General features: G+C 41.3%; 2 protein-coding genes across 3 annotated transcripts in view; both read left to right on the forward strand.

Moving 5' to 3' along the window:
* polr1a (RNA polymerase I subunit A) overlaps positions 1-13,152 on the forward strand; it is a 25,805-nt gene extending 12,653 nt beyond the window's left edge. Inside the window, exons 21-37 of the mRNA XM_007571885.2 lie at positions 354-452; positions 545-697; positions 1,725-1,807; positions 1,973-2,138; positions 3,507-3,630; positions 3,727-3,824; positions 3,923-4,122; positions 5,629-5,796; positions 5,887-6,022; positions 6,948-7,102; positions 7,192-7,318; positions 7,415-7,525; positions 9,410-9,691; positions 10,190-10,390; positions 11,558-11,675; positions 12,297-12,461; positions 12,709-13,152. Coding sequence (XP_007571947.1) covers positions 354-452; positions 545-697; positions 1,725-1,807; positions 1,973-2,138; positions 3,507-3,630; positions 3,727-3,824; positions 3,923-4,122; positions 5,629-5,796; positions 5,887-6,022; positions 6,948-7,102; positions 7,192-7,318; positions 7,415-7,525; positions 9,410-9,691; positions 10,190-10,390; positions 11,558-11,675; positions 12,297-12,461; positions 12,709-12,809 — 2,487 coding nt within the window. The 3' untranslated portion in view covers positions 12,810-13,152. The remainder of the gene's footprint in view (positions 1-353; positions 453-544; positions 698-1,724; positions 1,808-1,972; positions 2,139-3,506; positions 3,631-3,726; positions 3,825-3,922; positions 4,123-5,628; positions 5,797-5,886; positions 6,023-6,947; positions 7,103-7,191; positions 7,319-7,414; positions 7,526-9,409; positions 9,692-10,189; positions 10,391-11,557; positions 11,676-12,296; positions 12,462-12,708) is intronic.
* Positions 13,153-13,205: 53 nt separating this feature from the next.
* st3gal5 (ST3 beta-galactoside alpha-2,3-sialyltransferase 5) overlaps positions 13,206-19,139 on the forward strand; it is a 24,925-nt gene continuing 18,991 nt past the window's right edge. Inside the window, exons 1-3 of one of the 2 annotated variants that reach the window (XM_016681700.1) lie at positions 13,206-13,360; positions 15,086-15,199; positions 16,938-17,058. In XM_016681700.1, the coding sequence (XP_016537186.1) occupies positions 13,221-13,360; positions 15,086-15,199; positions 16,938-17,058 (375 nt within the window). In that variant the 5' untranslated portion in view covers positions 13,206-13,220. Of the gene's footprint in view, positions 13,361-13,432; positions 13,457-15,085; positions 15,200-16,937; positions 17,059-19,139 lie in introns of those variants that run through there. The other variant, XM_016681701.1, reaches the window with a different exon arrangement.

Raw genomic sequence — 19,139 nt, forward strand, 5'->3', positions numbered from 1 at the left:
CACAGCCTTTATTAAATCTGTATTTCTTCGTGGATTATCCTCTCGAGATACTTTAAAAAGAAAATTCTTGGTTTATTTTGGAAATTTCAGTTTGTAACTTATTGCCCATATGCTAAAAAAATAGGGCAATCTCCCTTTATCAGAAGTCTTTAAAACTTTATTGTTTCATGATTTGCGAAGGGAAAAAAAACGGATGAAATCCAACGAGTTCATGTACTCAGACTCCAATAATGTCATTAAAGCTGATGGATTTTATGACTCCAAAAAACTGTGACTCCAGTTTCTAGACATCCTTAACAGGATGAAGCATCACAAATCAAAGTGTGTTTCAATGACCATGTGTCTGTGTGCAGGTGTGTATGCCGGTCGGACTGCACACCCCGTTCCCAGACAACAACCTCCAGCTCATGGTGCAGTCTGGAGCTAAAGGCTCCACCGTCAACACCATGCAGGTGACGCAAGTTCACCCTCATCTTCCCACAGCGTCCCGTCCTCCATTTTATTTGGATTGTGAAGAATAAATGTTTGTTGCTGCTCGTTCCAGATCTCCTGCCTGCTGGGTCAGATCGAGCTGGAGGGCCGCAGGCCGCCACTGATGCCATCAGGAAAGTTTCTGCCTTGCTTTCAGCCGTACGACCCTTCACCTGGAGCAGGGGGCTTCGTTTCTGGACGCTTCCTCACAGGAATCAAGCCACAGGTTCGTCCAGTTGGCTGTGGAGGTGGAGGGCGGTTTGTGTTTAACTACGGAAGGACATTATGCCATGCAGACTGTCAGATACGTGCAGGTCAAGTTGCACATTCAACAGCAGATAAAACATTTGCTTACTAAACGTTTCATAAATAAACTTGTTTGTAATAAGGTGAAATTATTTGGGAAGTTGTGCTACTTACATTTCTAAACCTAACAGGATATTAGTTCTGTAAGATACTATACTATCTTTGTCCCACAAAGAAATAGAATCAGCTCTAATATTAAATTGAAGCATAAATTGCTTTCCCACCACATGTTGATTATTTTTACTACTTATGTCCCTGCTTTGACTTTGGCACCTTTGCATTAATAAAACGTTTGGTTACTCCATGATGAAGGTGTCTCCATCCGTAAAGTCTTAAATTCAAAAATCTAAAATTAAGGCATTAAAATGTCTTAAATTAATTTGGGGGAAAAAAAATGTAAGTTGGCCTTAAATATGTTAATCATAAGTCTTAAAATTAGTGTTTTCTAGTTAATCTCATTTCCTCTGTAGCTTATTTTTCTCTTGGGACTTTTCTGTCAGGCAAATGTTTGAGTCACACTCAGACATCTTCATCATGTTCTGTGATTGAGGCTGTTGAAACCGGAGCTAACTAGCTGCTAATAAACCCTTATTAGCTAGCTATGTAGTTTGTTTTTGTCATGGGATTTTTCTGTCAGGCAGCCGTTTGAGTCGCTTTCAAATAGCTGCTAACTGCTTATATACCTTTGCTAACGAGCAAGCTAGCTTTTCTGAGTTCATCATGGTTGCAAATTTATCACCACTTGGCTCCACTACACCTGACACAAGTCTAGGTGCTGTCTGTGGAAAAAAAAAGAGGCTTGGCACTACTACTCTATAAAATATGCTGCTTTGTTTTGTACATTTCTATTGTGATTTGGATCTTTAATTTAATTAATGGTCTTAAAAAGTCTTCAATTTGAGTTGGTGAAATCTGCAGAAACCCTGATGATTGTGATGTGTCTCCAGGAGTTTTTCTTCCATTGCATGGCTGGGAGAGAAGGCCTGGTGGACACAGCTGTGAAAACGTCCCGATCAGGATATCTGCAGAGGTAACTCGTCTTTTCACAAAGTTTTTCCTGATGTAAACAGAGCAAGCTTTAGCCTCATCATCAGCCGGCGTTGGGAAGTTGAAGTGGTTATAAAAGTGTGGGATTGCTGTGCTTCCTCTTCTCTTCATCTGCTGCCTTCTTGCCCCCCCACCTTCTGTTCCCCAGATGCATCATAAAGCACCTGGAGGGTCTGGTGGTGCAGTACGACCTGACCGTCAGAGACAGCGACGGCTCCGTGGTCCAGTTCCTGTATGGCGAGGATGGGCTGGACATCCCCAAGACCCAGTTCCTGCAGCCGAGGCAGTTCCCGTTCATCGAGAACAACTACGAGGTGTCGCAATAAACACTGACACTGACTGGCTTTCTGTGGGGATGCTAGACTCTGATTTAAAAAAAAAAAAAAATTGCTACTTTTTGGAACCATTTGTCATAATTTGCTAGCATAACTGAATATTTTTTTAAATCCATCTTGTTGATGTTATACTTAGAGATGTACCGCAAAACCAACTGGGGTCTGCAAAAAGAGATTCTGACTTTCAACCATCCCTGATTGCTGATCTACTGGTTGGAAATGAATAATCCCATCTTTTTTCTTGTCAGTGAATGCACCGTATCTAGTCACTAATGGCTGACAATTCTCTTCTGTGATGAAGTTATCAAAAGAAGGGGTCAAAGTTGGCAATTTTCACTATGAATAGCAGCGTTTCAATTACAAAAAGTGCGCAAAACTTATTCAAACAAATTCAGTGCTTCCTTCCCCCTGGATGTCACTGGCCAAAGTGGTTGGTATAGTAACAGTGTAGCCGATGGGCCCCACGGTGATTCGGCATGGCCGTCCGGGGACAAATATTTGCTGCACACAGCTACTAAAGCAGCTGCTTATGGTTCACTTCAAGTTTCTAACATGTTTAACGTGAGTGACTGTTTCTCCCACACCTTCCCTGATGCAGATAGGGCTACAGTCGGGGCGTTTTCACCGCGATGCTCTGTTTACTTACTTGGTGTCTTTGTTCCAGTGGTTCAGTTTCTGTTGATACAGAGAAAACACACATCACTACAAACCACAAGAAGATTCACTCTGCTTGTTGAAAGGAAGGAAGGAAATAAAAGAGAAGACGATCAAAAATTTGTTTCGTTTTGCCCCTTTTTTTTTTTTTTCAAGAAGCATTCACATAAACGCAGAGTTAAAAACGAACCGTCCATCAACCACAGAACACACGGCGTCGTTAAAAGTCAACTTTTATTCTGTTAAAGTGAGGATTATGTCGCCGTTTCCCCTGCAACATTCTTCTTCTTTCTTCTACTAGCATAAATGCTTGTCTTACGAAAAAATTTTACAATTTCCACTCGGGAGCTTCGTTTCTTGTACAACCTGCACCAAATGTAAGAGCAAGTTTAGACCAACAAACTCCACAATTTTGAAAGAAACATACAAAAAATAGAGGATGAAGAAAAAGATGCAAAGAAGGAAAAGAAAGAATGAAGAAAAACAGAAAAATGATATAAAGAAAGATTTATTGATGGAATATCCAGAATCGGAGTAGCATATAAATGTTGTCATAACTTTAACTTTGGCTTCTTCTTTCTTATGACTGTAAAATATTTTCTCTGTTCTTTCTTCATCTCCCGTTGCTATTATCACAGTTAAGCATAGAATCCTTTAAAACTTCCTTTGCCTGTGCTTCCTGTTCCTCCTCAGGTCATCAGGAAGTCACAGAACCTGGACAGCGTTCTGGCCCGTTTGGACCCTCACACTGCAGCCCACCACTTCACAGCCATCCAGCGCTGGAAAGCAAAGAGAGAGCTGGCATGTCCCCGCAGAGGTATATACATTTAAAAAAAAAAAAACAAGCAAAAAAAAGTTTGTTTTTTACATTTTTTTTCCGTAAATTTTGATTTGACTGTGTTTTCCGTGCCAGGAGCCTTTCTACTGTTTTCCCAAAAGAAGCTAGCGAAACTACGAGAGGCCATGCCGTCAACAGAGCCGCTGCCCGCTCAAGACCCTGCAGTGCTGCAGGTAAAAGTCCGTTTTAGTTCGACTTCCTGCACATACTGCATCATCTTAACCCTTCTCTCTCTCTCTCTCTTCCTCTCTCTCTCTCTTTGTCTCGTCAGTTGGTGAAGGACTGGCACTCTCTGGACGAAGCCGGCAGAGCCAAATACGCCAGGCGGTCGTCCCGCTGCCCCGAGCCGACCCTGGGCCTGTTCAGGCCCGACGTCTGCTTCGGGTCGGTGTCGGAAAACTTCCATGACATCACCGAGAAATACCTGCAGAACAGAGGCAACGCCACAGAAGATGACATGGAGACACAGAGGTACTGAAAAAAAACAACAACAAAAAACACAAGTCTTCCTAGAGGATGATTGAACCTCTCATAATTTTGCTTCCACTAGTCTGAGCGTTGCTAAAAAGATAAAAATAAAGTCTGGTTGAACTGTGGTCAGGTCTGTCACCATCTGAGGCATGTAATCAATCTTAGTTCTTCTTCTAGTTTCCTGTTTTATGGTAAGTGGTGACAAAGTGAGGCAAAAATATGTCAAGTTTCCATATCGCTGAAAATGTCTTTAAGTCCCACCTTGTTTTCGCGTTGGCTGTTGCAGATAGTGAAGCAGTCTTTACCACAACGTTTAACTCTTCAAATTGCTTTAAATTTTCAGCATTTTTCTGATTTTTTTCTTGATTTTTTCTTTTGAGCTGTCTGACATTGCTGCCTTACACCAGGGGTGGGAATCTTTTTTTTTACCATTTCATAATTTGATTCAAAATCAATTTTCAACTCATAACTCTGATTTCTGCCTTAATCTATCAGTGTGCAAAGAATCCTCACGGTCTACTCCTGTCTGCCTCTGCAAGGCAGAATGACAAATGGAAATATTAAAATCGTTTTTTTTTTCATGTTTATAAAGTTTTAAATATTAATCCTTGATTAAATGGAAGCACTCCCTCCCTGTTTCCGTTCCTGTTTCGCTTTAGTGAAGCGTCACGTTTCTGCAGACAGGCTCCTCCAGGGACAATGACGTTGCAAGTTCCAGTTATCAGATGGAGTTTTTAGCCATCTGATAATTTTTGTGGCTGGGATGTTGCTCTGGGTTACAAAATGCAGGCTGACAAATAACAGAATAACCAAAAAAAAACATTTAAAATCAGTTCTTGGGACATTTTAAATTCATTTTGGGTAAATTTTGATTAATTTTTGGGTCATTTAAAGTCAGTTCTTTTTAATTGGTTTAAGGAATATTTTTAGCCAATTTTGGACCATTTTTAATCAGTATTTGGGACATTGTTAATGAGTTTTGGGAACATTATAATAAATTTTTGGGACTTTTTTTGTCGTTGAAATTTTTACTGATGTTCCACTTATGAACAGAATAAATACAAACAAATGTAAATATAAACCTATCTGGTTGGCACAGAGTAAATTACATTACTTTCAGTACATTGTACATATAACAGTAACAGTATGGCACTGGTATACAATTTAGGTGCATAGTTTTTGGGACTTTTTTGTCTTTTTTTTATTTTTCGGGATTCTGAAGAGACATTTCAAAAAGATTTGGGGGCATTTTTATCTAATTTTGGGTAAAAATGCCCAAAATGACCAATTACAATGATTTTTGGACATTTTAATCCAGTTTTTAGGACATTTTGAATGGTTAGTAAATGAGAATTATGTTATCGACTTTTGTTTTTCTTTTTGCCACACCCTCCCACTCTGTTCTGTACAGCTAGAATTAGATTCCTGTTTGATTGTTTCTCCTCTGCTCAGCAGAGCGTGTCCTGTAAAAGCAGCTGAGTAACATACAGTGATGAATGATTGCAGGCTGCGGCAGCTGCTCCACTATAAGTGGCAGCGCTCCCTGTGTGACCCAGGGGAAGCTGTGGGCCTGCTGGCGGCTCAGTCCATAGGCGAGCCCTCCACCCAGATGACCCTCAACACCTTCCACTTCGCGGGCAGAGGAGAGATGAACGTCACTCTGGGAATCCCTCGGTAACAACCCCTCACGCTCACAACACTGGTGTCCATCGTTATCGTTGACATCTCATTTTAACGTGTGCCAACACATGTCCAACCTTCCAGACTGAGGGAGATCCTAATGGTGGCCAGTTCCAACATTAAAACCCCCATGATGAGCGTCCCGGTGCTGAACAACAAGAAGGCCTTGAAGAGGGCCAAAACCCTGCGAAAGCAGCTCAGCAGAGTCTGCCTGGCTGAGGTCAGAGGCCGTCACAGTTCTGTTTCCTTATCAGTTTCTTTTCCTCTGTTATATGGTGCTTTACTTATCTCCTCTGCTGAGGTCTCTTTCTGAGCTTAGCTGTTCCTCCTTCATCAAAGCCCAGTCTTAATGCAGCAGACCGTCGCTTTTCTGCTCAGAACATGAGTTCAGTTTAGCTTGAGGTTATACTTAGGAATGGCTAAAAGTACCAGGTGTAGTGTAAAATCAACTTTTTTTTTAGCATTACATCATGTTATAATACTGTTCCCTCATCAAAAGCATACTTGGAGTGTTGCCTTGATTCTTTCATGCATGCTTCAGAAATTCTTCAATCTCCATGGCAACCATTCAGCTGTGCTAAAACACCTGGGTGAACCTAGCCCCACCTTTGAGGACGAAGCTCCTCTCAGAGCTGCGGTTTCCAAGCTACCGAGTTTCTGCCTCACAGAGCAGCCCTCCCCTGCCACTCTCCCACTCAGCTCCTTCAGACTAGCCAGCAGCAATTAGCAAACACCTGGTGGAACTGCTGAGCTCATTTTATCAGCTAATTCTCAGTGACACGCTGGTAAAAACGTCTACAGGGTTAATAGAGGAACCATGTTGTGATGACTTCTTGAGGATGGAGTTTCAGAAAGAGTTGTTAAAGAGACGGAAGCCCAATTTCAAGGTGTTAAATTAAAAAGTCTGATTTTTAAGTCATGTTTGATATATACAGCATTTTTATAATTACAAAACTGCACTGTATAACTGGAAAATACACAATAATGTTTCTTTTATTTATCAAAGTTACAGATAAATTAAGTTCTTAAGATGAATAAAAATCAATAGAATGTTGTGATATGTTCCATAATATAAACGTGCGTGTGTGTGTGTGTGTGTGTGTGTGTGTGTGTGTGTGTGTGTGTGTGTGTGTGTGTGTGTGTAGGTGCTGCAGAAGGTGGATGTTGTCGAGACGCTTCGGATCGAAACTTATCAAAGACTGCAATTGTTTAAAGTCACCTTTCACTTCCTCCCTCCCGAGCGTTACCGTGACGACAAGCTTTTAACTCCCCATCAGATCCTCCGCTACATGGAGACAAGGTGTGTGTTTGCATGTCAGGAAACAGTCAGAGACAACCTGTTTGTCTTTAACCCCACCTTCTCTCATCCACCTCTTCATCTATTTTCAGGTTTTTCCGTCTCCTCCTGGAAGCCATTAAAAAGCGCACAGCTAAGCTGGCCTCCATCGCCGTGGAGACGAGGAAGGCCACCCCTGGAGATAAAAACATGGACGAGGACGGGACCGCGGGGGCCCAGGTTTTAATTTAGTTTTGTCTTATTATTTTGTCAGTGTTCTCCATCAGCCGCAGTCGCACTCGAGCTTTTATTTTCGTTCACGTTGACGTTCCGCAGGACGGCGGTGGAGAAGAGGAGGAGGAGGAAAGAGAGGTGGTTGATGACCAGGGGGATGAAGGAGACGCCGACGCGTCAGATGCCAAGAGGAAAAGCAAGCAGGCGGAGGAGGTAGGGCTGAGGCTGCGTCCATTGTGAAACGTAATACCACAAATTACTTTTATCATTTTCTCCTGGTCGCCAACACGAGTTTCATCTTGGTTGGAATGAAATGTACTCCCAGAAACTCCCGTCCAATCAGCATACAAGCAGTACAAGCAGTGTTTTTAGTCTAGTTTCTTGTGCAAATATCTTAGTGCACTTTAAATAGGACAAAACTAACTTACAAGTAGCTTTTCAGCAAGATATAGCAGCTTGTTTTGAGTCATTGTTTCCTTAATATTGATGAGAAATCACTACTTCCAAAGGTAGATTATTTCACTTTTAAAATATCTTGTTAAATAATCTGCCAATGCAACAAGAACCTTTTCATCAATATTAAGGAATTATTGACTTAAAACAAACTCTTATTTCTTGTTAGTCTTGTCTTATTTCAAGTGTACTGAGATATTTGCTGTAGAAACTAGAACAAAAACACTTAAAGTGGTTTTACTCCAAAAACAAAAAACCTTACTGATGAACAATGTAGCTGTAGAATCATGGAGGGACTTTGGTTGCAACAGTTACTGGCACCTGCAATAAAGATATAAAAGAAGAAAACATATGGAGACTCAGAAACGCCAACATTGACCTTTGGAAACGGTTATTATGCTTCTGCTCACTTTTTTTGAGTTCTTGTCGAGCCTTATCAGTCACCGCTCTAGTTGTTTGAAACAATTTGATTATTGCTTTCACTGTAGTTATGTAGTGAGCTGTTTTCTTTAGCTCACCTAAAGAGCTAACTTCTATAAATGGAGCATTCTGTTGTCTTCCCCATTTTTTAAAAGTATCTAAAAGGAAAGAGCCTCTGCACCAGGTCGTGGATTGTTAATTCAAAGTTATTTGACACTTGAAGTAGAAATTTTAATATGACTCAGTTAGCTAATGTCAGTGATAATGAAACTGAATGAAACTAAAGATTTTTGGTAAAAAGCTGCATTTTTTCTTCTTCTTTTGTTTTTTGCTACTTGAAATGGTCTCTGGACCGTCCAATTTGGTCTGGTTTGTTTGCTAAAAATCCAAACTATTGGGAGAATTTACAGAAAATAAAGTACTGGACCAGGAATTGCGCCTTGGAGAACCCCACTATTATGGTTGTTTTTTTTAAAATTATTCTTAAAAGACATAGAAGTAATTGTACTTTTTAATTTTCCTTTCTCATGTATTTAGAATTTAAATGTCTTAATTGAAAGTAAATCAGAACCAAAGTGAAATTCCTTGTGTGCACAAACGTGACAATAAATCCAGTTCTTGTAAATAAAAAAATAAAAAAATCTCTCCTCATTAAAATAAAATAAAATACCAGGCTAAAGGGTTGATGCTGAAAAAAGAATTGAAGTGAAACCAGTAAAGCTAACACTGTTGCTTTCATGTTAGCATTTAATTTCAATGGGAAATGAAATGTTCACTTGCAACATTTAATTTCCTTTGGAGATGAGTAAAGTAGTTGTGAATCAAACGAAACTGAAACTAAGTAAGCTAAGCTAAAAACTGAATGCAGCCTGACTGAGGGAGGTAAAAACATAACATGTCTGTTCAGTAAGACTGAAAACCAAAGAACCACCGCTGGTTAAAGTGGTACTTATAGAAATGGTTTTGAAACACTTGCTTAATGAGATTTCGTTCACTGTTCCGACTCAGGATCTAGATGAACACTGTGAGTATTTTGTAAGATGAGATTCTCACTGTATAATAACTCAGCAAATACCAGTGTTAAACAATCTGATTGCTTTCATTCAGAACTGGGGGGAAAAAAAATTCCCAGAGAATTTAGTCAATGTAGACTAGTTGGGAGAGTTGGAAACAAAAATCCTGGCGTCATGGATGTCCAAGCCGATAATTCACCTCTGCCTACAGGTAGACTACGAAAGCGAAGACGAGGGCGAAGGCGACGATGCCGAAGAGGATGAGGGCGAAGAGGAGAACAGCCAGGCAAACGCTGTGGAGGAGACCCAGCCTGAGTCAGCAGACACTGGAGAGCAGCAGCAGGAGAAGAAGAAGAAGAAGAAGAAGAAGAAAGAAATGAAAGCGGAGCAAGAGGGAGAGTCCTCGGTCCAGATGAGGGTGAACTCGGTTCTGTCGTCTAACTCGGCCATACAGAGATACTCCTTCGATCAGCAGGAAGAACTCTGGTGTGAGGTGAGTCAGGTTACACTTTAGAGAGTTACAGTAAACTACAAGTAGGCTGCAAACCGTCAGAATTATTGGTCTATATTTGTGCAAAATGGTACACCTATGTAGGAGTTCAATCAATGTTTATTGTTATACTTGATTAATGACTTTTCTTTAATAAGTTACTTTGAGAATCTGCTATAAACTACACTAACAGGGGGTTTCAGATACATTCTCTTATCGTTCGTATGTCAGATTTAAAAGTCTTAAATCTGAGACTTTTGGGAAAAATACAAGAAACAGCCCCTGAAATCAGAATTCCAGCTGGAAATATTGGAACTTGCCTGCCTAAAAACGGTGGGTTTTTAGTCCATAAAGGCTGTCACCATACTGAATGTAGTGAAAGGTGCCTGGTGTGGGTTAGGCCCAAGGTTTGCTCAGACTTTAAACTTCCCCCGCTGTTCTGTTTCGTCCCGTCAGCTCCGATGTGCTAACGACTTGCATGAAATGTGACCATTCACACAGGTGGAGCTGGAATTCCCCATGAACAGGATCCACTTCGACCTGACCTCGGTCCTGTCGACTCTGGCCCAGAACGCCGTCATCATGGAGACCCGGGGCCTGACGCGGTGCCTGCTGAGCGAGACCACGACCAAGTCTGGGGAAAAACAGACGGTTCTCAACACAGAGGGCATCAATATGCATGAAATCTTTAAGTACAACGATGTACGTCGGTCGCATTCCACACAACCTGCAACACACTTACTCCATAATTTATGCCACACTTTGTTGAATCACTCTTGCACTGAATAACAAGAGATTACACAGTAAACTAAGAAGCATATGTCAAGAGATATATATGAATGAAAGAACCTGAAATTACAGCTCAGTGGCATGTTTTATTATCAATAATGTGTTGTAAAGCTTCAACTTTTTCAGACATTTCTCTCCATGTATAGACAGGTTGCATGTTATTGTTTACATCCGGACATTTTACACATGCGCACAACGCTGAAGGGCGATGAGATGATTGTTTTACTTTCCATCCGTAGCCGCACAGCAGCTGTGGAACTATCCTATTAACTCAATTAAACCTGGACCTGTAACATTATTAATTCAGTGCAGTGTGTCACAAGAAAGGCATAAATAATGCAGAAAAACGGTTGTTCAAAACCACTCATATTCTCCTACTCCCTCGCTCTACACCTGCTCTGCTGATGATCTGTCAGTCAGTGTGTGGGTCGCCTTTCTTTTTTCTAACTGAACCAAAACACAACAAACTCCACAGCACATCTACATGTTAAGGTTGTCAAAGTCAAGTTAGCGTAACTGATCTAGCATGACTAGATCAGCATAACTGATCTAGTCGGCCAAGATCCAGATCTTGGCTAGATCTAGCATAACTGATCTAGCTCAGCTAGATCAGTTAGGGTTAGGGTAGGTAGTAATTTTTTTTTATTAAAATGTTGTAGTGTTGACAGTTAGTAGCAAAGCACTGCATCCCTTTTTCTTTCATACACAATGCTACATTTAATATTTAGCATGTTATGTTAACAACTTAACAGCTAAAGCCAATGCTAAGCTAGCACTTTTTTGCCCTCCAGCAGGGCGATGGGGCAGGGATCTTCTGTCCATGACGTCACATTGCAACATGTCTATATTAATATTAGAATCTGATTAGTTGTTGCATTTACAAGTTCAGCCATCGTTCAAGACTTGAGGAACACGGTTTAGCATTTTAACCTCAGCAGATATCCTCATGTTCCAGTTCCACCAGCTGAACAGAACTGGTTTAAGTCCAACCTGATTGTTGAAATTAAATCAACAATCAACAACTAAGCACATCTTTGCGTGGATGTGTTTAGTTGTCACATGATCAGCTTGTGTCTCCAGATCCTGGACGTCAACAAACTGTACTCCAATGAGGTCCATGCCATGGCCAGCACCTACGGGATCGAGGTGGCTCTGAAAGTCATAGAGAAGGAGATCAAAGACGTCTTTGCAGTTTATGGTACACGCGCGCGCACACACACACACACACACCCCTGTGGTCTAACTCACACAGCATTACTACAGTGTTTAAAAAGGTCTTGAAATTAATTAATTTTCTAGTCTAGATCAGGTTTGATGGAATTCATTTTTTTTCCTGACTTTTTCCATCTATCCACACATCCATTTGTCTATTATCTGACTCCCTTTTTCCTTTGATTCTTCCGTCCCTCCTTTTGCCTTTCTTCCTTCTTTCTTTCCCTCCTTCCTTCCTTGTCTTCTGTCTTTCTCTTTCCTATTGCCTTCTTTCCTTACTTTACTTCCTTTTGTATTCCTTCTTTCTATCATTCCTTCTTGCTCATTCCTTTGTCTTCTTTTTCTTCCATATTATTGCATTCCTTCCTTTCTTTCTATTACCATCCTTCCTTCTTATTGCCTTCTTTTCTTTTTTTTTGTCTTATTTATTTTTGCAGATTTAATGTGTAAAGTCTGACCTCTACACCCACATCTGTCATATTTATCCTGAAAGAATCCCCAGTTGATTTGAGTATAGAAAACTCTGTAACGTTGAACAAAACATCCAGAACTCTTAGAGCACACGGCTCTCAGATTGTGACCCGGTATCTCTGACCCCCATCTGCAGGGATTGAGGTTGACCCCAGGCATCTGTCATTGGTGGCAGACTACATGTGTTTCGAAGGCATCTACAAGCCGTTAAACCGACACGCCATCATGTCGAACTCGTCCCCTCTGCAGCAGATGACCTTCGAGACCAGCTTCAAGTTCCTCAAACAGGCCACCATGCTGGGTAAGAAATGGAGGGAAACGGTGGATCTTGAGTCTAATTTGATTTTCATACTTGTGGGATGAAAATGGCTCCTGTCTTTGAGCATGTAATTGACATTCCTCCAGCTTTGGTTCACTCGTTTTAACCACAATCCATTCAGTAACATACAGTGGTTTACAGAAATCAACATGGTCAGTTTCTTTCTTGGTCGTTGATATCTTTGCTCTTTTTTTCCTTTTTTCATTAACTGCTATTCATTCTGACTCAGGGTCACGTGATCAGCTGGTTTCACCCTCCGCCTGCTTGGTTGTGGGGAAGGTGGTCAAAGGTGGAACAGGGCTGTTTGAACTGAAGCAGCCTCTGCAGTAGGACGAGCCGATGGCAACTGTTTGCGTGTTTGTTGATCTCAATCCTGCAGCTGAAGCGCCACTTGTCTGGAATGCAGACAGGAATGTTATGTTTAATAGGTTTTTTTAATAGTACTTTGCAAACCAAATGTCCTGTTAGAAAAGGTTTGATGTGGAGATTAATGTAACCCACTGTGTATGCCTTTATGCATATATTGTATGATACAGTAAATAATTAAAAGTTCCTGTTCAAAACTTTTTAAACTGAGACTTTACTATCAGAATTGTTTGGAAGGCAGCCTACATCTCCATTGTTTCCTGTGTCAAATGATGTACAAAGTATTAATAAATGTGAATTGTTTAGCGGTTTTGTGCGTGCAGGTTGGTTTGTAACTGTATCATGTGCGTGTAATCTGAAAAAAAAGCAGAAGTGATGGGTGTTGCCCTGTCGCTGATTGGCTGGCTGCGTCAGCGGCTCCTTGAAGAAGGTTACATATGGAGTAGGCTCCCCGCTGAACCTGGAGAGCAGCTCATTTTATTTTACCATGAAGAGTCACCGGAGTCCATGCGAGGGTAAGGACACTTTTAAGTAAGTAAGGGAGCAAACTGTATGAGATGTAGGACAGTTATAAGTAGATAAAGGCCAATAGCGGACGATTTCCGTAAAGGGTAATTATGGCTATTGTAACCGAACTGCAGCTCATTTTTAATGTGGCTTGATTAATGTTTAAACATTTTAAAAATTAGACATTTTACCACCTCTTGACGCTGTGGTAAAAGAACTCAATATTCGAAAATATCTAGCTTAACTTCTGGTTTTACTCGGATGTAAAAGGAAGACGTAAGGAATATGAGCGATAGCTTAATGTAGGCTAATAATGTAGCGATAGGTAATGTCCTAAAACGCTCGAGCGTCCCGCTGTAACTTGCACGCGAACCTCTCGCTATTTAAACTGAGCCTGAAACGCACCAAAACACCCCGTTACAGACAGCGCCATTATGCTCCCCGAACAAAACGCAGTTTGTCCCCCTGCTTGCTTATAGACCCACCGACACTGACCACTAAATCATAAAAAAAATAGAGCCATTACTGAACTCCTTTCATTGGTATGTTACGGTCCGGAGTTATTTCATTAAACAGTATCAGGCGGAGGCCTTTTACTCTGTTATGTTATCATCTTAGCCATTTAAAAGTGGGAAAACAAGATGAAGCTCGAGTTAGGATCCGGGTCAGGCCTTCAGTAAGGGTTTTTAAAATGTATCTTTTATGATGCTAAACCTCATTTTTTGTTAAAATTGAATCTTTATGCTTTGTATGCTTATCTGTGATTTATATAAATTTTAACTTGAAGTAACGTTCACTGTTGTGTAGGTGTTATGGTTCTGAGCTTAAGAGATCAAAGTTGGTACAGAAAAAAAATTAATAAAATCAATCTGACTGTCGTATATGGGACAAACGCAATATCTTTTGTGCAGATCACAACCTGCGTTTTAGCCAGCAGCTAGTCGGTTTGAGGCTGTCGGAAATCTAATTACCGTTTCAGCTTTGTTACATATTTTTCTCAGGCGTGTATCGCATACTGAACTTAATAAGAATTTTAGGAAATCCAAAGGTTTTATTGAGAAATGCATTACTCTCGATGCACGGGTGAAACTAACGCCACCTACCAGCATGAATTAAGCCAAAACCTATATTGAGTTCAAGATAAAAAATATTCTTATTTTCTAGTCGCAACCCCACGTGTGGCAGTCTTGGCTTCACCAGGTTCAGATTCAGTTTTTTAAAAAATTAGCACCTTTTGCTACCCAGTTATGAATTGGAAATCCAAATATTGGCCAATATGAATTGCATTTTGGGAAATAAAATGCATTTCTTTTGTAAAAAAGTTAATTGAATAATTTGTTTATTTGCATGTTTAATGTATTTCTAATATTGTATAATAAAATTCTTGAGTAGTTTAATGAAAAATCAGTATAATAACTAACGCAAGTAACCGACTACCTGTTAGTCACAGCTCTAAACTGGGTAAATATTTTAATGCCTGAGATGATGATAGTCATTGCTGTTTCTCTGTGGTGTGTTCACGGACAGTCAAACCGAACAGAGTGTGTAAGCTGACAGTCATCTGACCCCAGACACTGGGGAAGTAGGAAATGTATCCAACCACCAATCCTTTGAATTAGCTCACATTAGCCACAGAAGCTCCTCTGTTCTGATAGTCTGTGTGGACGAAGAGAAATACAGTGTGTGTGTGTGTGTGTGTGTGTGTGTGTGTGTGTGTGTGTGTGTATGTCCAGGACAGGATGCCTGAGAGCCAGAGGGCTCCGAGCTTCAGCCGGGAGACCCAAGGTGATCGCTGGATCCACGGCGGATGACAACATGAAGCTTTTCTTGCGCAGTCCAGCACACAGGTGATCACTACTCACCCATTCACATTGTGTCGGTGTCTGTGGCTGAGAACTCCTCTCTTTGGTGTGGAACATTAGGAAACAACAGTTATTGTTTGGCAGTGTCGCTGGACTTTGCATGCATGTCATTTGGACCCAAATAGGTAAATATGTCATTCCCATAATTTGCATGTCAGCATGACAACAGCAGAAATGCAGGTTCAAGGACAGAAAATGCAAAAGAAAAATCCAGACCAGTACTGTTTCTATTCATCATCTGATTTTTCCACTTATGCAAGACTACTGGTTTGCTGGGGCAACAAGTCCAGCAACCCAGACATCCCCCTCACATTGACTTGGGCATTGAAATTGGGCCTTTGTCTCTTTAAGAAGCTTCTGCTCTTTAAGAAGTCATCACACCATGGCTCCTCTATTAACGCTTTAACAACGTTTTTACCAGCGTTGCACTCAGTAGTACTTTGTATAATGAGCTCAGCAGATGTGCAGTTCCACCTGGTGTTTGCAAATTGCTGCTGGCTAGTCTGAAGGAGCTGAGTGGGGAATTGGAGAGGAAGGCTGCTCTGTGAGGTGGAAGCTTGTAAACTGCAGATCAAAGGAGGAACTTCATCCTCAGAGGCAGGGCTGGGTCCAATCAGGTGTTTTGGACAGCTGAATGGTTGCTGAAAGGATTTCTCAAACATGCATGAAAGAATCAAAGCAACACTCCAGGTCTGTTTTTGATCAGGAAATAACACTACAACATGATGTAAAGCTCAAAAAAGTCGATTTTACATAAAACTGTCCCTTTATCTTATCTAAGCATTAAAATTACACAAATGCAGAAAATAAATTAGTACATGCAACATGTATAATATGGTAAACCGTATTTGGTGACCCACATCTCTTCCCTTCTGTTTCATAAAGAGCAAAACTCCCAACCTTTATTCTCCATCCATTGTCTTTGCCAGCTTACCGTTGCAGGGTTGCTGTCACTGGTCCATCACTTTCCATAAACAACTTCTGTTTATGGAAATGCACAGAAGCTGCATTTCCATAAACCACAGAAATTTGCTAATTGGAAATTACAAAAGCAAATTCTCTTAATGAAAACATGCCAATTAGAAAAAAATTAGTTTTTGCACTTGGATGAGGTGGATTTTTTGACTGTGTAGATGTATCTCCCAAAACTGCAGTGGAAACCTTTTTATTTTATTTTTTTTTCCCCACATGACACGAATAACGTGATCAACAGTCGGATGTTGCTACTGGAGGAACTGACAAAAAGATGACAGGAAGTGGTAGGAGGATGGTTTGTTTTTGGTTTTGTTGGATGATGTTCAGCGGGCTCCACCAGAACTCTCACAGCATCACACAGTCCGTACAAAGTCGTGTGTCGCTTTTCTGGAAAATGGTCGACTGTTTTTCCCGAAATGCCGCGTGCGAAGCTGCTGCCACGTATAAGGGGGTTGTTGCTCCGATGCCTGAATAAGATGCTGATGTTGCTGCATCCGCAGATAAAAACCTCGAACCTGAAACTGTCAATCGAATGCTCGACTCTGTAACGTCTCGAATGTGGAAGTCATCAGAAACATGAACGTACTTCCTCTCTATGACTCTATGAATGTGGAAGTCATTAGACTTCCACATTCATAGTCATAGAGAGGAACGTACTTCCTCTCTATCACTTTTCATGTTTCTCTTTAGCTTTATTTTTTTTTAAGCCTACCTGTTTGATTTTTTTTTTCTTCCCATTTCTCTGCAGGCAGGGGAGGTTGATACTTATTGTTTTGGGTTTGCTGGTTTTGGTGATATTCTCCCTGCTGCTGATGCAGATGAGGACAGAGGAACCTTTTCAGTTTCATGTCAATTCTGCACATAAACAGGTGAGGGAAGCTCAACGTAGCACATTGCAACCACTTCAAGCTTTTCACGACAAGAGTTGTCTGGATTTTCAATCTGTTCTTCTAAAATACATTTTTTTATGTAAATATGAATCAATTTTTTATGAGTTTTCCAAAGTGCTCAAGAATGATACAAATATGACCCATCCAGCACAAGTGGTGGATGCAGATGGAGACCTTTTTATATTATTATCATTATTTGTAATCAGTGTAACATTATTTCCAACTTGATTTTCTTACAATGGAAAATGTCAATCACGACACAGTATTTGTATTTTCATAACCTATCTTTTATCATGAGTATAACCGCAACTACCCTGAGGCTTTGACGGAGAAACCGACTTTGGTGCTTGGATATCAGCTTTTATGCTCCCAGGTGTAAAAACAATACCTTGTTGCCACGGTTACGCATCATAACTGTTGGAAAGTTAAAAAAGAAAGATCAAAAATCCTTCCAGCTGCACAGTAACTTATTCAAAACAATGATGCCTGAATCCGTGAAATATTGAACAAATTAGAACTAATGTAACGCATCAAATCCAACATGCTGCCACAGTTCTGTAAGGAATAATTTATTAAAAATGGATGATCAGTCGAGTCAATGCAATCCTAGCAGCATAGAATAATTATATATATAAAAAATAAAATTCCCCTCTCACCCTCCGCGGGTGGTCTCTTTCATCCTCTGAGCTCGGGTCCTCTACCAGAGGCCTGGGAGCTTGAGGGTTCTGCGCAGTATCTTGGCTGTGCCTAGAACTGCACATTTCTGGACTGAGATGTCTGATGTTGTTCCTGTTATCTGTTTTAGCCACTGCTCCAGTTTGGGGGGTGACTGCCCCGAGGGCCCCCACAGGCACCACTATGGTCTTCACCTTCCAGATCTTTTCCAGTTCCTCTCTGAGGCCCTGGTATTTCTCCAGTTTCTCATGCTCCTTTTTCCTGATGTTGTGGTCACTTGGTATTGCTACATCCACCACAACGGCTTTCCTCTGTTTTTTATCCACCACCACAATGTCCGGTTGGTTCGCCATTACCATCTTGTCTGTCTGGATCTGGAAGTCCCACAGGATCTTAGCTTGATCATTCTCTACCACCTTTGGTAGAGAGTGACTGATCAAAGTGAGGGTGTTCCCCACTTTGATCTCGGGGCTTCCAGTCCATATTCTGCACAGATGTTTCTGTACACTATGCCCGCCACTTGGTTATGTCGTTCCATGTACACTTTCCCTGCCAGCATCTTGCACCCTGCTGTTATGTGCTGGACTGTCTCAGGAGCCTCCTTGCACAACCTACACCTTGGGTCTTGTCTGGTGTGGTAGATCTGAACCTCTATTGCTCTGGTGTTTAGGGCCTGTTCCTGTGTAGCGAGGATGAGGGCCTCTGTACTGTCCTTGAGTCCAGCTTTTCCCAGCCATTGGTAGGATTTCTTGATATCAGAAATCCTACCAATGGCTGGGAAAGCTATTCCCCAGCCATTGATATAGTTATTTGTCGGTGGTACATCCCATGTAGGAGCTTGTCCTCCCATGATGGTTCCTCCAGCACCTCATCCTCTGTTCCCCATTGTCTGAGACATTCGCTGAGCACATAGTCTGTTGAGGCTTTGTCCTTGATGTATTTATGAATCTTGGATGGACAGTGGCTCTCACACTCTCTAGTCCTCTGCCTCCTTCCTTACGGCTCGTGTATAGTCTCAGGGTGCTCCATGCATGGTTACCAGCTTTCGAGTCTTAACATCCGTGGCCTTTATCTCTTCCATTGACCAGCTAATTAACCCGGCAGGGTATCTGATTACTGGTAAGGCATAGCTGTTTATTGCACAAATCTTGTTCTTGACATTGAGCTGGCTTCTCAGGACTTGCCTTATTCGTTGGAGGTATTTGGCTGTGGCTCCTTTCCTTGTGACCTCATCGAGGTTGCCATTTGCTTGTGGTATTCTTTGCTTGTGGTATTCCCAGGTACTTGTAACTGTGCTCCATGTCTGCTATTGTTCCTTCTGGGAGTGAGACCCCTTCTGTGTGGACGACCTTCCCTCTCTTTCCCTCTCTTTCCCTCTCTTTCCC

Source organism: Poecilia formosa, unplaced genomic scaffold (genome assembly GCF_000485575.1).
Source record: "Poecilia formosa unplaced genomic scaffold, Poecilia_formosa-5.1.2 Scaffold289, whole genome shotgun sequence".
In the NCBI taxonomy this organism is placed as follows: domain Eukaryota; kingdom Metazoa; phylum Chordata; class Actinopteri; order Cyprinodontiformes; family Poeciliidae; genus Poecilia; species Poecilia formosa.